This window comes from Mesoplodon densirostris, chromosome 10 (assembly GCF_025265405.1).
Source record: "Mesoplodon densirostris isolate mMesDen1 chromosome 10, mMesDen1 primary haplotype, whole genome shotgun sequence".
Lineage (NCBI taxonomy): Eukaryota > Metazoa > Chordata > Mammalia > Artiodactyla > Ziphiidae > Mesoplodon > Mesoplodon densirostris.
This window is the reverse complement of record NC_082670.1, coordinates 19,926,328-19,945,057: the sequence shown is the minus strand read 5'-3', so window position 1 is coordinate 19,945,057 and position 18,730 is coordinate 19,926,328. Positions and strand designations below refer to the sequence as shown.

Below are 18,730 nucleotides of genomic sequence, written 5' to 3'. Positions count from 1 at the left end.
TACCATTATCTCCTATTATCTTTTCCCTTCTGCTTACAGATTTTTGCTAGCTTTACCTTTATTATAACATCATCAGATTTATCACATATGCCGTCAGTTTCATAATCATAATTTAGATTTGTCTATAGTTTGATTCTGAAAGTTGAAAACAAGTAAACAGTTTGCATTATTTTGGCTTTGTAAATTTCTAAATTTTCCTTTTGGAGTTTCTATTGCTTTTTTTCCCTCTTGTTGATAAGAGTAAATGTATTTTCCGTAGACTAAAAGTTACCTTACCATCTGTTGCATGAAATCACAGCCCGTCTCTCTTCCCAGTCTGATTTTTACTTTTTTATAGATGTTGGTTGTTTTCTCTGGAAGCTTCTTGGATCCTTTTTATCTTTTCTGTCCTAAAATTTCACAAAAACATGGGACCTTTTTTAACCATTCACACTGCTGAATCTTCAGCAGTTACGTCCAGTCTGAAGATTTTTGTATTCTATAGCCTTGAGAAATTTTCTTCTGTTAATTCATTTAAAACTTCTAACCTTTTTTCCTATATTCTTCTCTTTGATTAAGTTTCTATGTCTTTTATCTTTTGTCTCATTTAAAAAAATTTTAAATGGGTGAGGGAGATTTTAAGTTCTGAAAAACATCTTCAACTTATTCTTTTATTCATTTGTTATTTTAAAACTGTATGATGTTCCCTTTCATAGTATTCTATTTGTATCTTACAGATGCAGTGTCTTCCTGAAGACTAATTGGATTTTTTTTTAGAATTCTCCTGTGATTTCTGAAATACTTATGTTTCCCATGAAGTCTATCATACGTATATACTCTTTCCAGGTGCTGGTTTTCCCTCCGATGTCTGATGATTCTGATTTTACTTTCATATTTAAGGATGAAGGTCTGGTGGTTTATTTAGGACTGCTGGAGACAACCTCCTTTGCGCATGACTAGGCGGGTCTATCTCTTCCATCAGTTTCTTCCGGGACTGGGAAGGACAGCTGGTAGCTCTGCTCCCCAGAGCAGGGCTGGTTGGCTGGAGAATTTGGCTTTTGCATATAGTAATGGCCAGCTAGCCATTAGACCAGGCTCCCTCCACCCCAAACGTTAGAGTGAGGAGAGCTTTGCTCACGGGTACCCACATCTAGACTCTCAGTCTTTAGTCCTCTCCAAAAATCCATGTTTTTACCCATACACACACACACACACGTTAGATATGAAAAAACTTTAGTGCTCCTGTTAATCATCTCTTTGTTTTCTGTAGTGCCAGCACAATGCCTGGCTCTAAGATAAAACGCAATAATTGTTTTAAATGACCATATAATAACACATAGCTTTTTATATATTCATTTCTGAGGGTTCACCACTCATTAAGACACACTCCCTGTACCCAAGCAGCTAATAGTCTAGCTGCTAATGGAAGAAACAGATATGGAAACAAATCACTATAATAAGTGCAATAGAGTATGTTTGTACGGCAGGCTGGCACTTGAGGAAGAGACATTAAGTCTGAACCATGGGGAGAGTAAGAGAGAGAGAGAGAGAGAGAGAGAGAGAATGAGAGCCAGAGAGAGAGAGAGAGAGAGAGAGCGAGAGAGCTGCAGACAGAAGGTGACTTTCTAGAGGCAGAAGAGACTATTGGATGAAAGTGTAGCCTGCAGCCTCTGGAGCCAGGCTGCCTAGATTTGAATCCTGCTTCTGTCACTTACCAGTTCTCCTTGGACAAGTTATCCTCTCTTTGCCTGTTTTCTCCCCTGTATCATGGGCAAATGATAATAGCCCCAACCTCATAGGGTTTTTGTGAGTGTTGCAGGAAGGGGAACCCCTTCCAGGGCCCGAGAGTGGGCTCTTGTCTAACGCTTGGAAATGAATTGTCTGAGGAGACACACGTGCTGAAAAGCAAGAGACTTTATTGGGAAGGAGCACCCGGGTGGAGAGCAGGCGGGTCAGGGGACCCAGGAGGACAGCTCTGCCACGTGGCTCGCGGTCTCGGGTTTTATGGTGATGGGATTAGTTTCCGGGTTGTCTCTGGCCAGTCATTCTGACTCAGAGTCCTTTCTGGTGGCAAGCGGAACCGCTCAGCCAAGATGGATTCCAGCAAGGAGGATTCTGGGAGGTTGGTAGGACATGTGGACTGGTGTCTCCTCTCTCCTTTTGACCTTTCCTGTATTCTTCCGCTTGATGGTGGCTTGTTATTTCCATGTTCTTTACCAGGATCTCCTGTCATAAAATAACTCATGCAAATTGTTACTGTCTTTGCCTGGCCAGGGTGGGCCGTTTCAGTCAGTGTTTCCCCTAACATGAGGGTTGAATGAATTACTATACTCAAAATGCTTCAGTGGTGCTTTCCATTCAGTACATACTAGTTCTTCCCTTTATTGCTATCGTATCTTGAGGTGGCCTTGAATGAAGAGTTCAACAGGCAGAGAATGGGTAGATGGTTATTGCTGGTAAAATATGCATGGTGAGTGAAGGCGCGGTGGCGTGAAAGTGCAGGCACATTTAGAGAGGAGAGTGGTTGAGTACAAGTAGGATGCAGGGTTCTGGGGAATGTGTCAGAATAAAGCTAGAAAGGAGCTGGACCAGATGACAGCAGGCCTTGGAAGCACACGGAGTTGCTGCTTACACAATCACTTTTCTGGCTTGAGGTACTGTGTACATAGTAAGCAAGGCAAATAATGAAGTCAGGGAATCTACAACCTATGTCAAACTGAAAACTTCTAGGGACTCCATTTAATAGGTGGCATGTGAAGCTGAATCCGGCCTCTGTACCCCAAGACTGAATTAAATCTCAGTTTTGGGTGAGGTGGAAATGAATAGCTTTATTGCTTTGCCAGGCAAAGGGGGCCCCAGTGGGCTAATGCTCTCAAAACTGTGTGTCCCAACTTGGAAGGGGTAGCGAGAAGTTTTATGGCAAGGGTTCAAAGAGGGTGTGATCCGCTCATGGATATTCTTCTGACTGGTTGGTGGTGAGGTAAGTGGGAGTCAGCATCATCAACCTTCTGGCTCCAACTGGTCTGGGGTCTACCTGCTAGTGGGTGGTATACCGTTAACTTCTCCCACCTGGTGGGGGCTTCAGTGTCTGCAAAACAGCTCTAAGATGTTGTGATGGGTATCCCTGCCCCCAAGGCTATGCTATTGTTTTTTAACTGTTCCTCCCTTATCTCTGCATTTCCTCCTTTCCCTGATTACAACTGTTTGAAACTGCCCTTTGGAACTCAGGGAAGGGGACACAGGGAGGCTCTTGTGTCCAGGAGCCCCACAGGGTCCTGCTCAGTTTCACATGGACAAACAGGGAACATTGAGATTTTATAGAAATGTCTCCCTGAAGAAGATAATCAAAGAGGTGACAGGATTGAAAATAATTGAATGGAAACGTTCGTAGCCTGGGGTGGTGGTGATGGACTGGAGGTTAGGTGGTCCTTGGTAAGAGGGGTTAGGCTTGTAGGTAACCTTGAATTAGAGAATTTGGCCCAAGACATGGGAGGGTTAGAAAACAGATTTTGGGAAGATGTGAAGATAAGCTTTCCAAACATCTAGAGCCATCGGAAGATGTAGTGGCTTGTCCTGTGAGGAAGGAGGGCTTCAGTCACTGGAAGTGCCTGAGCAAATGGAGGTTGCTAGATCAGAGCTGATGTGAGGTGGGCGTGGGGTTTTCTGCCTTGGGTTGGTCCTACCTCATTCGAGGTTTTACTGACTGCACGTGCCTCAGCTTACGTGATGAGATCTTTAGGCCAGAACTCATTTCTGAGTTTCTTCTGTTGCAGTCCCAGCATCTTCTGCCCACCTCTTTCCCCAACTGTAGGGGTGTGGTTTTACTTTGCTTTAGAAGTTTCAGCACTGAAGGGATGGATTGGTTCAGTGCCAGCAAGCAAGCTGAGACCAAGGCTCTAGGACTGTTGCAGTTTGTCATACCCCTGACATCTGCCCAAACAGGCCTGAAAATGGCTTTGTGAAGTCTTTAGTTGGCTGCTCCCCACCCTCTGATTACACAGGCCTGTACTCTTTGCAAAGATCAAGCTGTATTTCCTAATACCATTCAGCCTTCTTCCTCTGCTTTCCTTCAATATCCCTCAATCCCTGCTCCACAGACTGGGAGGGTCCTTACAAGTACCTGTCTCCACAAAGCTTAGGCAGGACAGGAAAGACAGGGCATGCCGAATCCCTCTTTCAGACTTAGCTCTTACTTCCACCATCTCTGTTCCTTTGAGGCCTTTGTCTGAGGCTCAGAGCTGATTTTTTTATGGCTGCCTGCATGCCTGCACCTAAAAATTCCCAAGCCCTACAGTCATTATTTTTCATTCTGGAGGCTTTTGAAAGTCATCTCATCCTCAAAGATTTCTTGGTACACAACACAAGCCAACATGGAAAGCCTCACGATGTTGCCTTGAACAGGTGCCTGGGGACTTGAATAAGGCTTCAAAGAACAAAAGTAAAACGGCATTGCCACAGGAAGGTAAGAACCTAAGGAAACTAGAACAATTTCTCCCAAACCTAGCTAATGATCCTTGTTAAGGATGCTGATTTGCCCTGTGTTTTATGCTGGATGATGCAAAACAAACCATGTGCACAAAAGCACTAATTGCTTCATTTATTCTTCCATTTTGCCAGGGGACCAGCAGAGCTCACTCAGCCTCAGAATGGAAAATTACATGATGGAGAGAAAATAGCCACACAAAAAGAATGACAATGCAATTTGAGTTCTGCTTGCTTACATATTTTATTTATCCAGTGAAGGAAAGGAAAAAAAAAAAAACAGACTTTGAAGGTGGCACAGATTCTGAGAGGATACCAAGGTCATGTGTTCCATTTCCCTCAGGCTAGTTTAAATCCACAGATTAAATAAAAGTGTAAAGGGATGAGATGAACATTTTACTGGAGAAGAAAATGTCTTCTTTGAGAAAGAAAACCCTCTTTAAGGTTAATATCTACTCAGGGGTTTCTTATTGGAGGATGGCTTACTTTTGTTTTTATAAAAATATGACTGCATTGTATAAACTTCTGGAGTTGGATATTTAGAAGTAGGTGGCATCGAGGCTGCTGATTTGGTGACTTTCTGGGAGTCCAGGTCTGGAAGAATCCCACTGTGGTGAGAGCCACAAGAACACTGTAAACATCCTTGGTCGTGGACACACAATGATGCACGGCAAAAACGGAATCTCAGACATCACAGACCAGGATGCCCGTTCTACAGGTGGGGAGACAGGCCTGGGAGGTTAAGTGCTTTCCCCAAGATCACACAGCTAGTTAGTAATAGGAACTCAAATTTCTTGGTTTCTAATTCAGTGCTTTTGTACACTGCATAAATAGATTCTCCTAATATTAATTTCTTTCCCAAGATTCTAAAGTTGGCAATTTGAGCTCTCTAAGTGGGAAAAAACTAGAGAAAACAAAAAAAAAGACTTATGGAGAATTCTGATACGTTTGTGTCTGATTTCAAGAACCTCATGTTAAGTTAGAGTTAAAAGACCAAAGTTTGGGTCAAAATCAGGGAACTTGATTTTTCTGTGAACACACGACAATATCTTACATGTAGTGAGACAAGGAATGGAAAGCAGCACCACACAGGAAAGATTAGAAAAACCAATACTAGAAAGTAAAAAGGACCACATCAGCCATTGGTAGGCTGGTCTAAACTGTTCAGCGCTTTCCAAGAACACGGAAAATGACACAAAGTCACACTATATGAGAGGGGAGTTCCAGAGAGCTCCTGGTGGGCACCCAGCAGCACCTCTTTAAGCAGCCGGTGCATGTGCCCAGGCTGACCCATGGCATCAACGGTCCCCAGGGCCACTGAATGGAATGAGTGTGAGCTCACACACCACACTGCCCACAGCCCAGCACAGCCCTGGGGCAGGTCAACACCAAATCCTTATCATTTCCCAAACTGGCCTGCTCCCTTGTAACACTGGGCATAAATTACAGAGGGGAAGACCAGGCTGGAAAATGTTTCAGGTTGCCGCTATGGGCTGGACATTTTGAACCCTGGACAAAGTGACTGGTATCTTTGTTTCTCCCGGGCCTGGAGCTCTTGTAATGGGCTGGGTGTGGGCCTTGATGTCTGCGATTCGCTCTTTAAACTTTTGCTGAAGGAATTTCTCTTCTTTGGAGTAGCTTTTTGCGAACACCGACATCAGCAGGCACCCTGCCATGGACGTGCCCCCGATGCAGAAGAGCACGGCACCCGCCAGCTTGCACATGTCAAGGGCTCCATTAAACTGGACAGCGTGTGTGTCCACCATCACGAAATTGGCCTCACCAAAGGCTTCGATTTTGGGGGGCACAAGAAAGCCCACTGCCAGGACAGTCAATCCGAGAATCACGAAGACTGTGCCCAAGATGAGTCCAACCTAGCGAAAGACACAATGAAATAAGATAGAGTAAACCTGGTACTTCAGGTCTCCAGGGTAGGACTGGCCTTGTTTTCTGAGACAAGAGACTGTCCCCAGTCACCTCTAATTTGTATGAGAAGCCTGCATAATTTTGTAGTTAAAAAAGAAGGTGAAGGAGGACTTTTCTGATTTTGATGCCAACCAGGAACTGCAGCACTGCCTTGATTTTTCCTTTGAGCTTCCTGTTTGTCCAGTGCTTTGCAATCAACAGCGCCCCCTTTGGCTTATGTTGTCTTGTTTGGTCTTGAGTAAGAGAAAAGCAGCCTGGATACCCAGGAGCTGGTGTTACTCTATCCACTAGGCTTTGATGTTCTTAGAAGCTGGCCTGGGGCCCCCATTGATACCATGTTGTTTTGTGGGCACAATCAATCTTGCAGAACCTCAACATCAGACAAGCTCATTCTGCACCCATGATGAAGTGTGACAAACCAAGGCCACTTCATAATTTTGTCTAAGCGCAGACAAAAACAAGGTCATTGTGCAAACCACAAGATTCTGCGCACCTCCCACCCCACCCAATATGAATGACTGCTGCTTCTTTACAGTTACAGTCTTAGTCTCACTCTAGTCCACCCCCTGTATAGATAAGATTTATTAAGATACCCAATCATAGGATTATTCCTGATAATCCAGAGTGAACTCTGGCTCCTGTAGACTTCCCAAACCCCGGCAACCCCAAGTCACCCAACTAAAGCCCACATCCTATAATACGTCCTTTCTTACACTCTCTTACTGAAATGCCCCGGAGCCCTTATGGTGTCATTCTGTCTCACTGTGATGAGTAATATACTCAACTTGTTCAACATAGATGTGATTTCGGCAGGTGGCCATCGACAGTCTGTGTAACTACTCACCCCTTCCCCAAGCAAGCGAAGAAGGAACCATCATTACCAGTTTATAGGCAAGGAAATGTAGCCTCGTGGAGGGTAGGTCACTGCCCCAAAGATAGACAACTGGTAAGTAGCAGAGGATGGGCTAAACCACAGATCTGACCTCCAGGCCAGTGCTCTTTCTCTTCTAACATGTAGCTGTTTGTGCTTTACTTGTGCAGATGTTGAGAAATGTTAAGAGCAGCAAATGGAGATGAAACTGCATTAGCTCAAGTTCTAATAAAATGTAACCCACTGAAAATGGAAAGTAATATACCATTTGGTGGTTGAAGCTCAGAGGTTTGGAATTAACAGACTCAGGCTTGGATTCTAGCACTGCCAACTAGTACTTGAATCATAGAAGGAAAGTTACTTAAATACTCTCATTAATTTTCCCATTTATAAAATGATAAATGATAATAGTACCTACCTCATAAAGCTGTGAGGACAAAACGAGACCATGCCTGAGAGCACTCAGCCCTGTGCCTGCCTAAGTCATACGTTGTAATAAGTAGATATTATTATTATTATTTGGAAATGTGCCTCTTGTAAAATTATGCTGCATTGGCAAGAGCACTGCAACAGTCACTCAGTACTTGGAATAAAGAACAGCTAATACAGCTTATTTTTTAAACACATTTTTCATTTCCTCCTGTTCCTAATTGCTTTTAGTTAAAATAACAAGGTTGGAAAAATAACCAAATGTATAACACCATTTAATCTTGAACATCTAAAGTATATTTATCTATTTATTTACTGTGTTTCAGGGTAATACACTTTATTAGATACTTCTTTAGTAGAAGGTTTGGATAATAGAAAACATTTGCAAATCCATCACTCTGACAAAGGGGGTAAGAGAGCTCGTATTATTGAGCATCGGTTATGACGTAGGCACTGTGCTTTTCACTTAATCCTCACCAGCATCTTATGAGATGTAGATATTTTTATCCCCATTTCACCTATAAGAAACTGAGGTTTATTAGATTGAAGAAACATAGTTCAAAGTCCACTCTTTAAGCACGTGGTCTCTAACCCAGGTCTGCATGACTTCTAAGCCCCACTCCCCACTTTCATTCTCCCATGATACTTCACCGATTACTATTTTGTACATTACCTCTATAATTTTTAAAAAATTACAATAAAGTTTTAGTCACCATATATGAATGATTTTCCATTATGTAATAGTGTAAAGAAACTGAAAAACAAAAAGAGTCAGTATAATGTCTTCTGAAAAAAAAAAAAAGAAAAACTATTGTACATAAGATATAAGTACTGCAGAAAAAATTGGGTTGTAAAATATCACACTTTGGATGGCTTTCTACATTTTTTGAAGAATGGTGTCAAATTCACCTTCAAAGACTAACCGTTATAATATTTAAAAGATGACTCATGTTGGAATATTCTGAATGCACAAACTAAATTAAATATCCATGGTGACATGCTTCATATGTCACTAAATTACCTCCCTCCTCAAGAACTGGTACAGATTCTCAAAAATTGAGGGCAGCAAAAATGTATCCATCTTCGTTTCTAAGGTTCTTAAGAGCAAGGGAGGCCAGGGTGCTCCATCTTCTATTTCTGTCTTTCTGTCCACAGCAGTCAGTCCAGCCTGTGTCCAATATATATTCCTGACTGATTAACTTAAACCACCAGACTGCTGAATCCGGAGCCAGGTGATTGATTCTCAGAGCAGTCTGTTCCTCAGTTGAACAGTGCTTTATAGATTAAAATCCACTCTTGGAATATCACTCAGAAGCTAAAAGGCAAACCCTGCCTTGCAGATGGCAGAACTCTTGCTCATTTCAAGAACTGGAAAGTGGCTGGCCTCCCCAAGCCTTCTCCCTTTTCCCTGTTAAATCAGAGGATCAGAGAGAGGCCCGCCATCTGTGGAGGGGAGCATGACATAATGAATAGTATGTAATGCCCAGGATTCTGGGGGTGCCATCAGTGCAAGTCTAATGAGGATCTCCAAAAGATGTGCCCAGAGAGGGACTCCAAACCTGTTCAGACATGTCAGGGAGAGCGTGGGATGGTAGGCATGAAGGGAAAATGCTGGGAATACTTCCCTGAGTGTAGTAGTGGTGAGGAGGGATGCTGGGATATATCCGCTTAATCCTGGTAGCATCTTGGAGTACTGAATGGAATAAAAGTTTGGGGAGTGATGCCATATGGTATCATAAACTTTGTCTCTGGACACAGCTCTAAGTTGAAGTGGTCCCAGGTCTAAGAGAAAAGGGGCTCTATTAAATAGAGTTTAAGAAATGCAACACAGAGGGTTTTTTTTTTAAAGGTTCTAAGAGAGCAAACCAGCTCTGTCTGGAGCCATGCAAAGAGTTGCAATGCTGCTGGGTGAGGGGCTTCCCAGAGTAGCCTGGTGGTGTGGGATGTTAGATCCACACCAACAGGGAGAGAGAAGGGCCTCTCCAGGTGATGAAAAGCGAACTTTAAAGACAGCAGCAAGAGCAGTTTTTGTGCTGTGACTTCTGATGACTCTCTTGACTGTGCGAAGGATGGGTGAAAACCCAGTCCCTGCTGTTGCAAAGGAGGATTGGATGGCGGGGAGAGTTTGGATTCCAGAAATTCTGCAGCTGGGGGCCACAAGCCAGAAGCTGCTGTTGTTTTGACCAGCATCCCCTTTGTGGTCTGTCTGTGAGCTGATGAGATCTGAAAATGCAGTTCACTCCAGTAAGTGGAGCTGGCAGCAGGAGCAACGCAGCTGTTCTGGCAGAGGGGAGGCGGTAATGAGTGGTGGAAGCAGGAACCAGCATGGCAGGGAAGAGCGGCGTGTGGGGGGAGATGGCTGGATGGAGCTAAATGGGAAAGAAGCCTTCTGGGTTAGAGGTGAAATTCAGAAGCAGCGCAGCAGGAGTGAAGACTGGCTTTTCTTCTTCTCCATCAGCCCCGAGGGCTGCTGCGCACCGCTCCTTAGCAGGACCTGGGCTCGGAGTGCTGTCACCTGCCGGAGTGATGGCGGATTCTAACTCGTCTGTCCTGACCCTCTTGCCTGACCTGCTTGTAGGGACACTGAGCTTTGCAAAGCAATGACCAGTGCCGGGCTGGGATCAGGTCCTTCCACATATGCGTCACCTGGTACAGTCTCTACAGCCCTCCTTCACCTGGGTAGCAGGATCCTGCATTGGCTCCGCTGCCTTACAGAGGCTTTGTTCCTCCAGCCTGTCAGCACATTCAATCGCTTCCATCTTCAAAACCTATTCTAGAGCCCTGTGTCCTCCACTAGCTACTGCTTGAACTTATTCCTACCCTTGGTAGCCAAGCCTAGTCTTCCACCATTTCACTGAAACCCCTCTCTCTGAGGTCACTGATGACCTCCTAATTGTCAAATCCAATTTTTCTTTTCTTCATTTGCATATTCTGCAGTCATTGATTTTAAGTACTTAGGCTTTCTTAAAACCCTCACCAATGGTTACCCCTGACACAACTCTCTTCCGCTTCTGTCTTTAACAACTCACTCTTAACTTGCTTTGCCAGACACTCTTAAATTATTGGTGTCCCCCAGGGTTCCAGCCCTGACTCACACCTCTAACTCAATATGTTCTCTCTATGGTTTAATTTGTGGCCGCAGTTCCAACTCCCACCTATATACCAGTGACTTCCAAATGTCCAACTCCAGCCTAGATTTCTCTCCTGGGCTGTAGCCCCACATTTATGACAGAAATGTCCCAAAGGCTCTGCAAAACCCAAATATTCAAAATGGTGTTCCTCTCTTCTTTCCTTCCCAGTTTTTCTGCATTCCTGCCGCCTGCCCATTCACTGAGTCCTTCCTCACATTCGTAGTCAATGGATAATTAAATCTTATTGATTCTGTCTCACAGAATTCTCTTGACTCTTGTCTCTCCATCACTACAGCTACTCTAATGGTAACAGAGCATTATTAACTCTTGCCCAGATCATTGCAACAGCATTCTGATGGTCTCCATGGCTAGTCTCATCCTTTGTCCGTTTTTCAAGTGTCATCTGAGAATTTTTCTTTTTTTAGATAATAACCACATGGTTTCTTCTCTTAAGGGACTTCCTTATTCATTTCTAGAATAAAACCATCTCCTTAATATCTAGCAAGACTTTGAAGAGAAATCCAAGATGTAAGTTTAAACTCTTGGCTTAGCTTAAGGGGGAAACTGGAGAGACTGGGACAGGTAGGAGGAGGGTCTTGAGAGAAAAGAGAGGTACCAGCATCGTTTTCACTTTTAGTTAAGTCTGTGGAGGAAGAGGTCTTGCCTTGTACCTGCCCATTGCTATTTAACACCCTTTGGGAGATTTCTAATACTGGTTGAGGGAAAGGTAAGGAGGAGGATAACCCTGAGGTGAGGAAAGAACGACTGGGCTAAGAAGACTGCTCCCGTTAGCTCATACCTGCAGTACTTCAGCTATCTGCTGCACCATCAAGTAGCAACTGTCTTAGTCAAGGTTAAGTGCAAGGGTGAGAAAGAAAAAGTCCACCACAGCCTGTTAGGCCCTTGGGCAGAGGTAGTGGGTGGCAGGGGGTAGGTGGGACCGTGTCACATAGATTTTTGCAGATGTCAGCAGTTGCAGGTAAATTAGCAGTGGCGGAGGCCACCATGCAGTAATCCAGAAGCTGTGAGGCACAGAGAATGTGTATAATAGTGTGTGTGTGTGTGTGTGTGTGTGTGTGTGTGTGTGTGTGTGTGTGTGTGTGTGTGTGTGTGTGTGTGTGTGTGTGTGTGTGTGTGTGTGTGTGTGTGTGTGTGTGTGTGTGTGTGTGTGTGTAGGGGCTGTTTACACCTGATTGTGAGACAACCTTCCCAAGAAAGCCTAGCTTTATTATCTTACCTTCTCACTGTATTCAATCAAGCAGGAAGGTTCTGGAGAAATTTCTACTTCACAGCCTGCTGAGTCTCTGTGATCTGGCTCTTGTATACATTACCGTGTTCATCTCTCGGCCTTTGTCCTCCACGCCTAACTCTTACCCCAGCCACAGTGAACTCTTGGCATCTCCTGAGCATGCCATCTTCTCTCATGACGCAGCTTCTGTGACGCTCTTCTTTCTGTAGTGCTTTTCTGTTCCTGTGAACTCTTCTGTGGAGTCACTTCCTCCCCAGGCTGCATCAGGTCTGTCCAGTAAGTACTGCAACAACTGGCACAGTGGCTTGTAACAACCTCTGTACACATCTACCTTCCTTATTTGACTGTGAACTCCGTCAAGTGAAGAACAGTGTTGTGTTCACAGCTGAATCCCGGAGCCCACCACAGAGGCTTGTGCACGGTGGACATATAAACGTGTAGAAAGAATAGCATTGTGAGAGCGAGGTTACATCGGTCCATGTGGTAGAGCAAAGTTTCTAGCTCAGGCCCATTTGATTCCAATCCCTGTTCTCATTAAGCCCCTCCTTGCTGCCCACTGCTAAGGAGCTGGCTCAGCGGCAGAGTCCTCCTGAGGCTCTGTGAGCGTGGCCCCCAGTGAGAGACCCACGTGGCCTCAGCAATGCTATAGTGGAAGAGAGGGAAGGGGGAGCTCACGTCTTGAACCACTTACAAGATGCAGATTGAAATGAAAGAAAAAACATAAAAAAGTATCATAATAGAAACACGTGCATAATCAGTGCTTTTCTCTGGGTTGATTCAAAGCACTTCATACGCTCACTGCCGTGAGTTCCCTTATATTCCCTAGGAGGAAACCCAAGAATGGTTGGTTTATTCCCTTGGTAGAGGTGAGGTCTCTAAGACAGTGAATTCTTTGGTTTTTCAGGTTGACTGTAGGCTTCTGAGTGCCCAGTCTAGTGTTTTATGGTCAGGACGTAAGTCTAAGATTTGGATTTTGCTGGAATATAATCTCTATGAGGCCGTGGACTTTTGCCCAGTTTTATTCTCTGAAGTAGGTCCAGCACAACAGGGAACAAATACTTCTGGATCTTGTTTGCATAAAACAGAAGAGAGAAAATACTGAAATCTGAATTCTAGGCTTGGTAATTTACTGAGAGTTCTTTATTGTAAATCCTTACCCATGTATTGTTTGATGGATTTATAGCTTCACAACTCGTATCACTACTAGTGCTTTGGAACCACTAGCCTTTGCAATATTCTGTATGTCAGTGGCATTTTAGGCTCTTGGCACAATAGACCTGTGAGGCAAATGTTTGTTTTTTTGACATATAGAGAAGCAACCACCCACTTACCTGGGTAAATACAAGATGTGCCAAGCTTGGCTATGTATTTCGTTGGTCCAGGCCAGTACGGAGTCATCAGAGGTGACACTTGTACAGAATGAGAAGGCTGGCTTGACCAATTCTAATACAGAGTGCCTGACACTAGTAAGATTTTGAATCAACACAGGTCTTGGGTAATCATAGTAGCAACCATATTACCAATATTTTATTTATTAACTAGATTTCCAGTTTTATTTCTGTTTCAGAACTCAGTGTTCCATACAACGTCTGGTACTAGGAGCTAATATATTAAGTACTTATCAAGTGCCTCCCGGACATTGTTCTAAGCTCTTTGCATCTGTTATCTTATTTAATTCTCACAACTTATGTGGCAGGTACTATAAGTATCACCGTTAGAGGCTCATTTAAGGTCAATTAAATTACCCAAAGTTACAGAGCTGAGATTTGAACCCATGTAATCTGAGGACAGAGTCCGTGCTTGTAACCATCACTATGTTACATTGCCTCTTGTTAAACTCTATTGCCAGTACATTGTAAATTTATGTCAGTATCAACGTCAAAGTTTCTGGGATCTTTTGGGGATGATCAGAAACCTCCAAAACACAGAATATTAGACCTGGAGGGAATTCAAGGCATCATCTAAAGCTGTGCCTTCTCAGTAGCCCTTCCTACATCCTTGTCCTTTTCTTGATTTCTAAATGTTGGAACATTCAATGCCCTCTTCTCTCTTATGTCTATACTCTCTTCCTAGGTGATCTTGTCTAGTCTGGTACCTTATATACACTGTATATATCAGCGACTCCCAATTCATGAGCTGAAGTATATTTAAATTGCTACTAGAGATCTCCACCTGCATGTTTAATAGGCACCTCCAATGTAGCCATGCCAAAGTCAAACTCTTGACTCCCCACCCATCCCACTGCTCTCCTGGTGTTCTCCATCCCAGTGAATTATAACATCATCCACTAAAGAGCTCAGGCTGCAAGTCTCTAAGTCATGCTTGACTCTTCTTTCTTTTGTTTCTAATTTGCCAACATGTCCTGACAGCTTGGCCTTCAAGCTTTATGCTAAATCTGACTACTTCTCGCCATCTCCATTAACACCACCGTAATCTAAGCCACCATTATTCTTGCCTGGATACTTTAACAGCCTCTTAAGTAATCTAGCTGCTTCTATCCTTGCCTTCCTATAATTTATTTTCCGTACTGTAGCCAGAATGATCTTGTTAAAATACTGGTCGGGTCATGTCACTCATCTGCTTGAAATGTTCAGGTGGCTTCCCATGGATCTCAAGGTAAAAGCCAAAGTCCTCACTGTCACCTACAAGGCTCCACACAAATCATCTGTGTCCTGTTATTTTTCTGAATCCATCACCTGTTCTTTCCCCTCTCTCATTCCTCTCCAACCAGATTGGATCTCTTGCTATTTTTCAAACACACCAGTGTTCCCATTTCAGAGCTTTTGGACTTGCTATTTTCCCAGCCTGCAATGACCTTCAGCCAGGTAATTTTATGGTTTCCTCCCTGGTATTTGCTCAGAGGTCATCTCCTCTGAAAGGCTTTCTGTGATCAGCATAACTAAACACCAGTTCTCCATCCTTCCCTATCCTCTTATTCTGATTTATTTCTCTTCATAGCACTTGCCACTACCATTCTGTGGTGTGGTTTATTTGTTTATGGTCTGTTTCCCACGATAGATTGTAAGTTCCTTGAGGGCAGGGACTTTTTCTTCTCCCATTTACCACTTTAATTTCTGGTACCTTGCAACTTGGCACAGAGTAGGTGCTCACTAATTATATGCTGAATGACTGAGCTTATTGTCTGGTGAGGCTCCTTCCACTTGAGGGAGCTGAAGCTCATAAAGCCTCATGACCACATATCCAGGAGAGGCAGAGCTGGCAGACTGACCACTGTATTATGTCTCAGTATTAACTCTTTCTAGTATCCAACTGTTTTTTCTAATAAGTATTGTAAGTTGTCAACTGATACTTAACCAGACCTTAAGGGAGGCTGAAAGCATGTTTTGCCTTTGGATGGCTGTCATAGTTGGTGAATTTAGTGGCACATTAATAACAATAGCAAAAATAATAATTAACGATGGCAATTATATCTATTTATGTTTAACCTGCAAATCAACAATTGTGCTGTGTGTAGAGGCTTTCTTCAGCCCAAGGGTTATAGTCTCCTTTCCTAAGGAAGAAAACTGCACTTAGTGTCACTGAGAGGGATGCACACACAGAGTCCCAGACTTCTCAGTTCTCTATTGCTGAATTATTTCCCGTATCAAATGACTTCTCCACTTCCTGAGTTAAACACATGCTCTTTACTTACCTTCCAGAATACTGAGCTCCACCTGTTAGGTGATCTCTGGATCTGGAAATCATCCTCATACTCCCAGATGGAGGTGGTACAGTCCTCATAAAACTGGTGCAGGTACGACCGGACTCCATAGCGCTGGTACCCGCCCTCGGTAGCAGCCTGTGCCTGCTCGGACCCACAGACGTTGCTGCAAGAACTCATCCTTCCCAGCTGGAATGACAGCACCCACAGGCATCAACCACATGAGTTCTGGCCTCGGTATCAAAAGGCAAATTAAAGGTAAGAACCAGGCTGAATAATGTCAGCCTGTTTGAACAATGCTCTTTTCTGGCAAGAAAAGACACGTTTAAAGACCTGCCTTTCTGACCCAAGCTGCTCTTCTCTACTGAATGCAAAATTATCCCAAACACTCAATAACTAGAACTGGTTCTCCATAAATGAAACGAGACACAGCTCACTTAGATGATGCAAAAATTTAAGCAGGAAGCATATGAGAAATGGCAACAAACCAGCTGAGATTTTCAGTGTCTTGACAAGAAATCTTTAATCTCTTAGAATCCAGTAGTCTTTACACTTCCATGTTAAAGGATTAGGAAGGCACTCTCACTTGGTATAGATGGAATTTGTCCTGGACTGTCCTCTTAAATGCTTAACCATGTTCCCTTGTGGAAACTACATGGTGTTACGTAGCTATTTGAAATTTTGCCTTCGGATCTCATGTATCTTGCTCTAACAATTGTCAAGTTGTACAGAAGCTTTATTAAAAAGTTGCTGAGCAACTTACGCTTCCTGCTTTATCACAAATGGCTTGGCCAATAATTGATACCTCACTGACTCTAGCTCCAGATATTTCAGGCATTATTTATGGATACATCTGTCCACGTGGGATGCTAGAGCATAATGTAGAGGGTAGACCTACCTTTTACTATTTCCCATTAAGTGTCTACTATAAATAAAAAATGCAGAGAATTGTTTAACAAAACTAAGCTCTGGGTGGGTTGTTTGGGACTCTGCCTTCTTCAGATGGAAATTTCAACTTGATCTGATCTAATTTGACCTTAGAGGCATGTGGTTAATAATTCATGGTAAAAAAAAAAAAAGGAATTACTGATGGACAGAAATTTTGGTGAGTAAGAGAATTCTCAGTTATTCTGTTTGTTCTTTGGTTTTCTGATCTCCATATAAGCAGATAAATAGGTAGCTAGAAATGTGAAATACTTTTTTAGATTGTTCAATTATCCTCTAGATGGTTTTCCCTGTGTGGACATAGTTTTAGACTCTAGACAGTTTTCCCTGTCTCAACATGACAAAGCAAGGAACAATATAGAAGGAGAATAATTTTCCCACTGACCCAGGTTCTCAGGACCTGTGCTATAACCCAGGCAATAAGAAGACATATTAAATGTTTCCAATTACTTGCCAAGAAACCAAGTAGTAATGTTTACCTACAAGAAAAACTTAACCTAAAATTCTAGCAGGTGTTCCTGTGTGGCCACTTAGTTTGGTTGTATAGAATCATGGGGCTAAAGTCAAAGTTGAACCCAGGGACTCACTGTCCCATGACCACAAAGTGAACCCTTAAGAATATCTTGTAGATGTGTGCCCTCAGCCACAAGTGGGTTTTGGTTAGAACATGTGGTCAAATTCAGGAAAATAGGGCCCTGACCTTAGAAAAATGATGCAAACTGGTATAACTGATGGTGACTGATAACCTCATCTTTTAAAGTGTTGGTCAGTGTTACATTTAGTGCCTACCTCCTAGTGACTTCCTCCTGTCTCAGGTCCAGCTACCATCTAAAGAAATCACCCACGAGGAGAGATCAGGGAAGGAAATTTTTTGTTGTTTTTTTGCTTTTTAACATTTCAGAAGGATATTATTTCTTAAAAAAAATCAAGATTTCAGAAGGGACTTTGGGGCTTCCATGGTGGCGCAGTGGTTGAGAGTCCGCCTGCCGATGCAGGGGACACGGGTTCGTGCCCCGATCCCGGAAGATCCCACATGCCGCGGAGCGGCTGGGCCCGCGAGCCATGGCCGCGGAGCCTGTGTGTCCGGAGCCTGTGCTCCGCAACGGGAGAGGCCACAGCAGTGAGAGGCCCGCGTACAGCAAAAAAAAAAAAAAAAAAAAAAAAAAAAAGAAGGGACTTTGCCTGATTAGAGCTGCAGTGTCTGATGGACCAAATTCTTTTGTTAACCTAGTTTTCATATTTTAAATGCTAGGATGATCTCTTCAATACCTTTTATTTAATGCTTACACAAAGAAGATGATTAATAAGGGCCCATTACTAGTGATATCCAGGTAGAATAATTTTAAAGGCACTTTCTTTTAAGACATTCTAATAAACTTTCAGTCAAGGGGAAATGGGATTAGTATTACTAAGTCTGCTTTGTCACTGAAGAAACTGAGGCAAAGAAAAATCATCTGCTAAAGGTTATATCATGAGTCAGGGAGCAGATGAAAGACGACAATACAGTAAACAGGAGTATAGATTGAATCATATATTTGCATAATCAGAACCAACTCATACAAATATATATGTTCAGGTTTTCAATAAAGCATTGGAGACTTTAACATGAAAAAAGGACAAAATGATATGATATGATAGGAATAAAAACAACCCCTCATAGCAACAGTAAGAGTTGTCTTCCTTAGATGCTAAAATCATTCTTTCTCAGGATTTAGCTTTGGTGCAGAGCAGGACCTTGTAACATATTGTAGTCATTCCCTGCACTGCTTGTTTCCAGCACACTAGGTTAAATGTTTCTGCTTTATAGGACGAGACTCAGTAGTCCAACTTGGTTAAACACAATATAGGTAAAATCATAAAAGAGATAGAAAATGTCATAAAACAAATGCTTTTGAGCCTGAGTGATAGATGGCTCTACTCTAAGTCAGAATGGATTTTTAGTGACGTTAGACACATTCCAGAAGAGAAATCCCAACACATCTTACTCTCTCTTCCAGGCATACAAAGTACAAGAACACGGCCTGCGCTGTGATAACCACACAGAGCAGAGAATGGGC

General features: G+C 43.1%; 1 protein-coding gene across 1 annotated transcript; it reads right to left on the bottom strand.

Annotated features, from left to right (window-relative positions):
• Positions 1 to 5,936: 5,936 nt before the first annotated feature.
• On the bottom strand, positions 5,937 to 15,908 carry NRSN1 (neurensin 1). Its single transcript, XM_060111119.1, has 2 exons — positions 15,720 to 15,908; positions 5,937 to 6,335 (listed from the first exon to the last, which is right to left on the bottom strand). Exons 1-2 carry the CDS (start codon positions 15,906 to 15,908, stop codon positions 5,937 to 5,939), a joined length of 588 nt encoding a protein of 195 aa, XP_059967102.1.
• Positions 15,909 to 18,730: the final 2,822 nt, after the last annotated feature.

Bases quoted from the DNA above. Each gene is read 5' to 3' on its own strand.
- NRSN1 (XM_060111119.1), bottom strand. From the start codon at position 15,908: ATGAGTTCTTGCAGCAACGTCTGTGGGTCCGAGCAGGCACAGGCTGCT. The intron at 6,336-15,719 runs GTAAGTAAAGAG...GTCTTTCGCTAG, and splicing joins GGAGCTCAGTATTCTGGAAG to GTTGGACTCATCTTGGGCAC.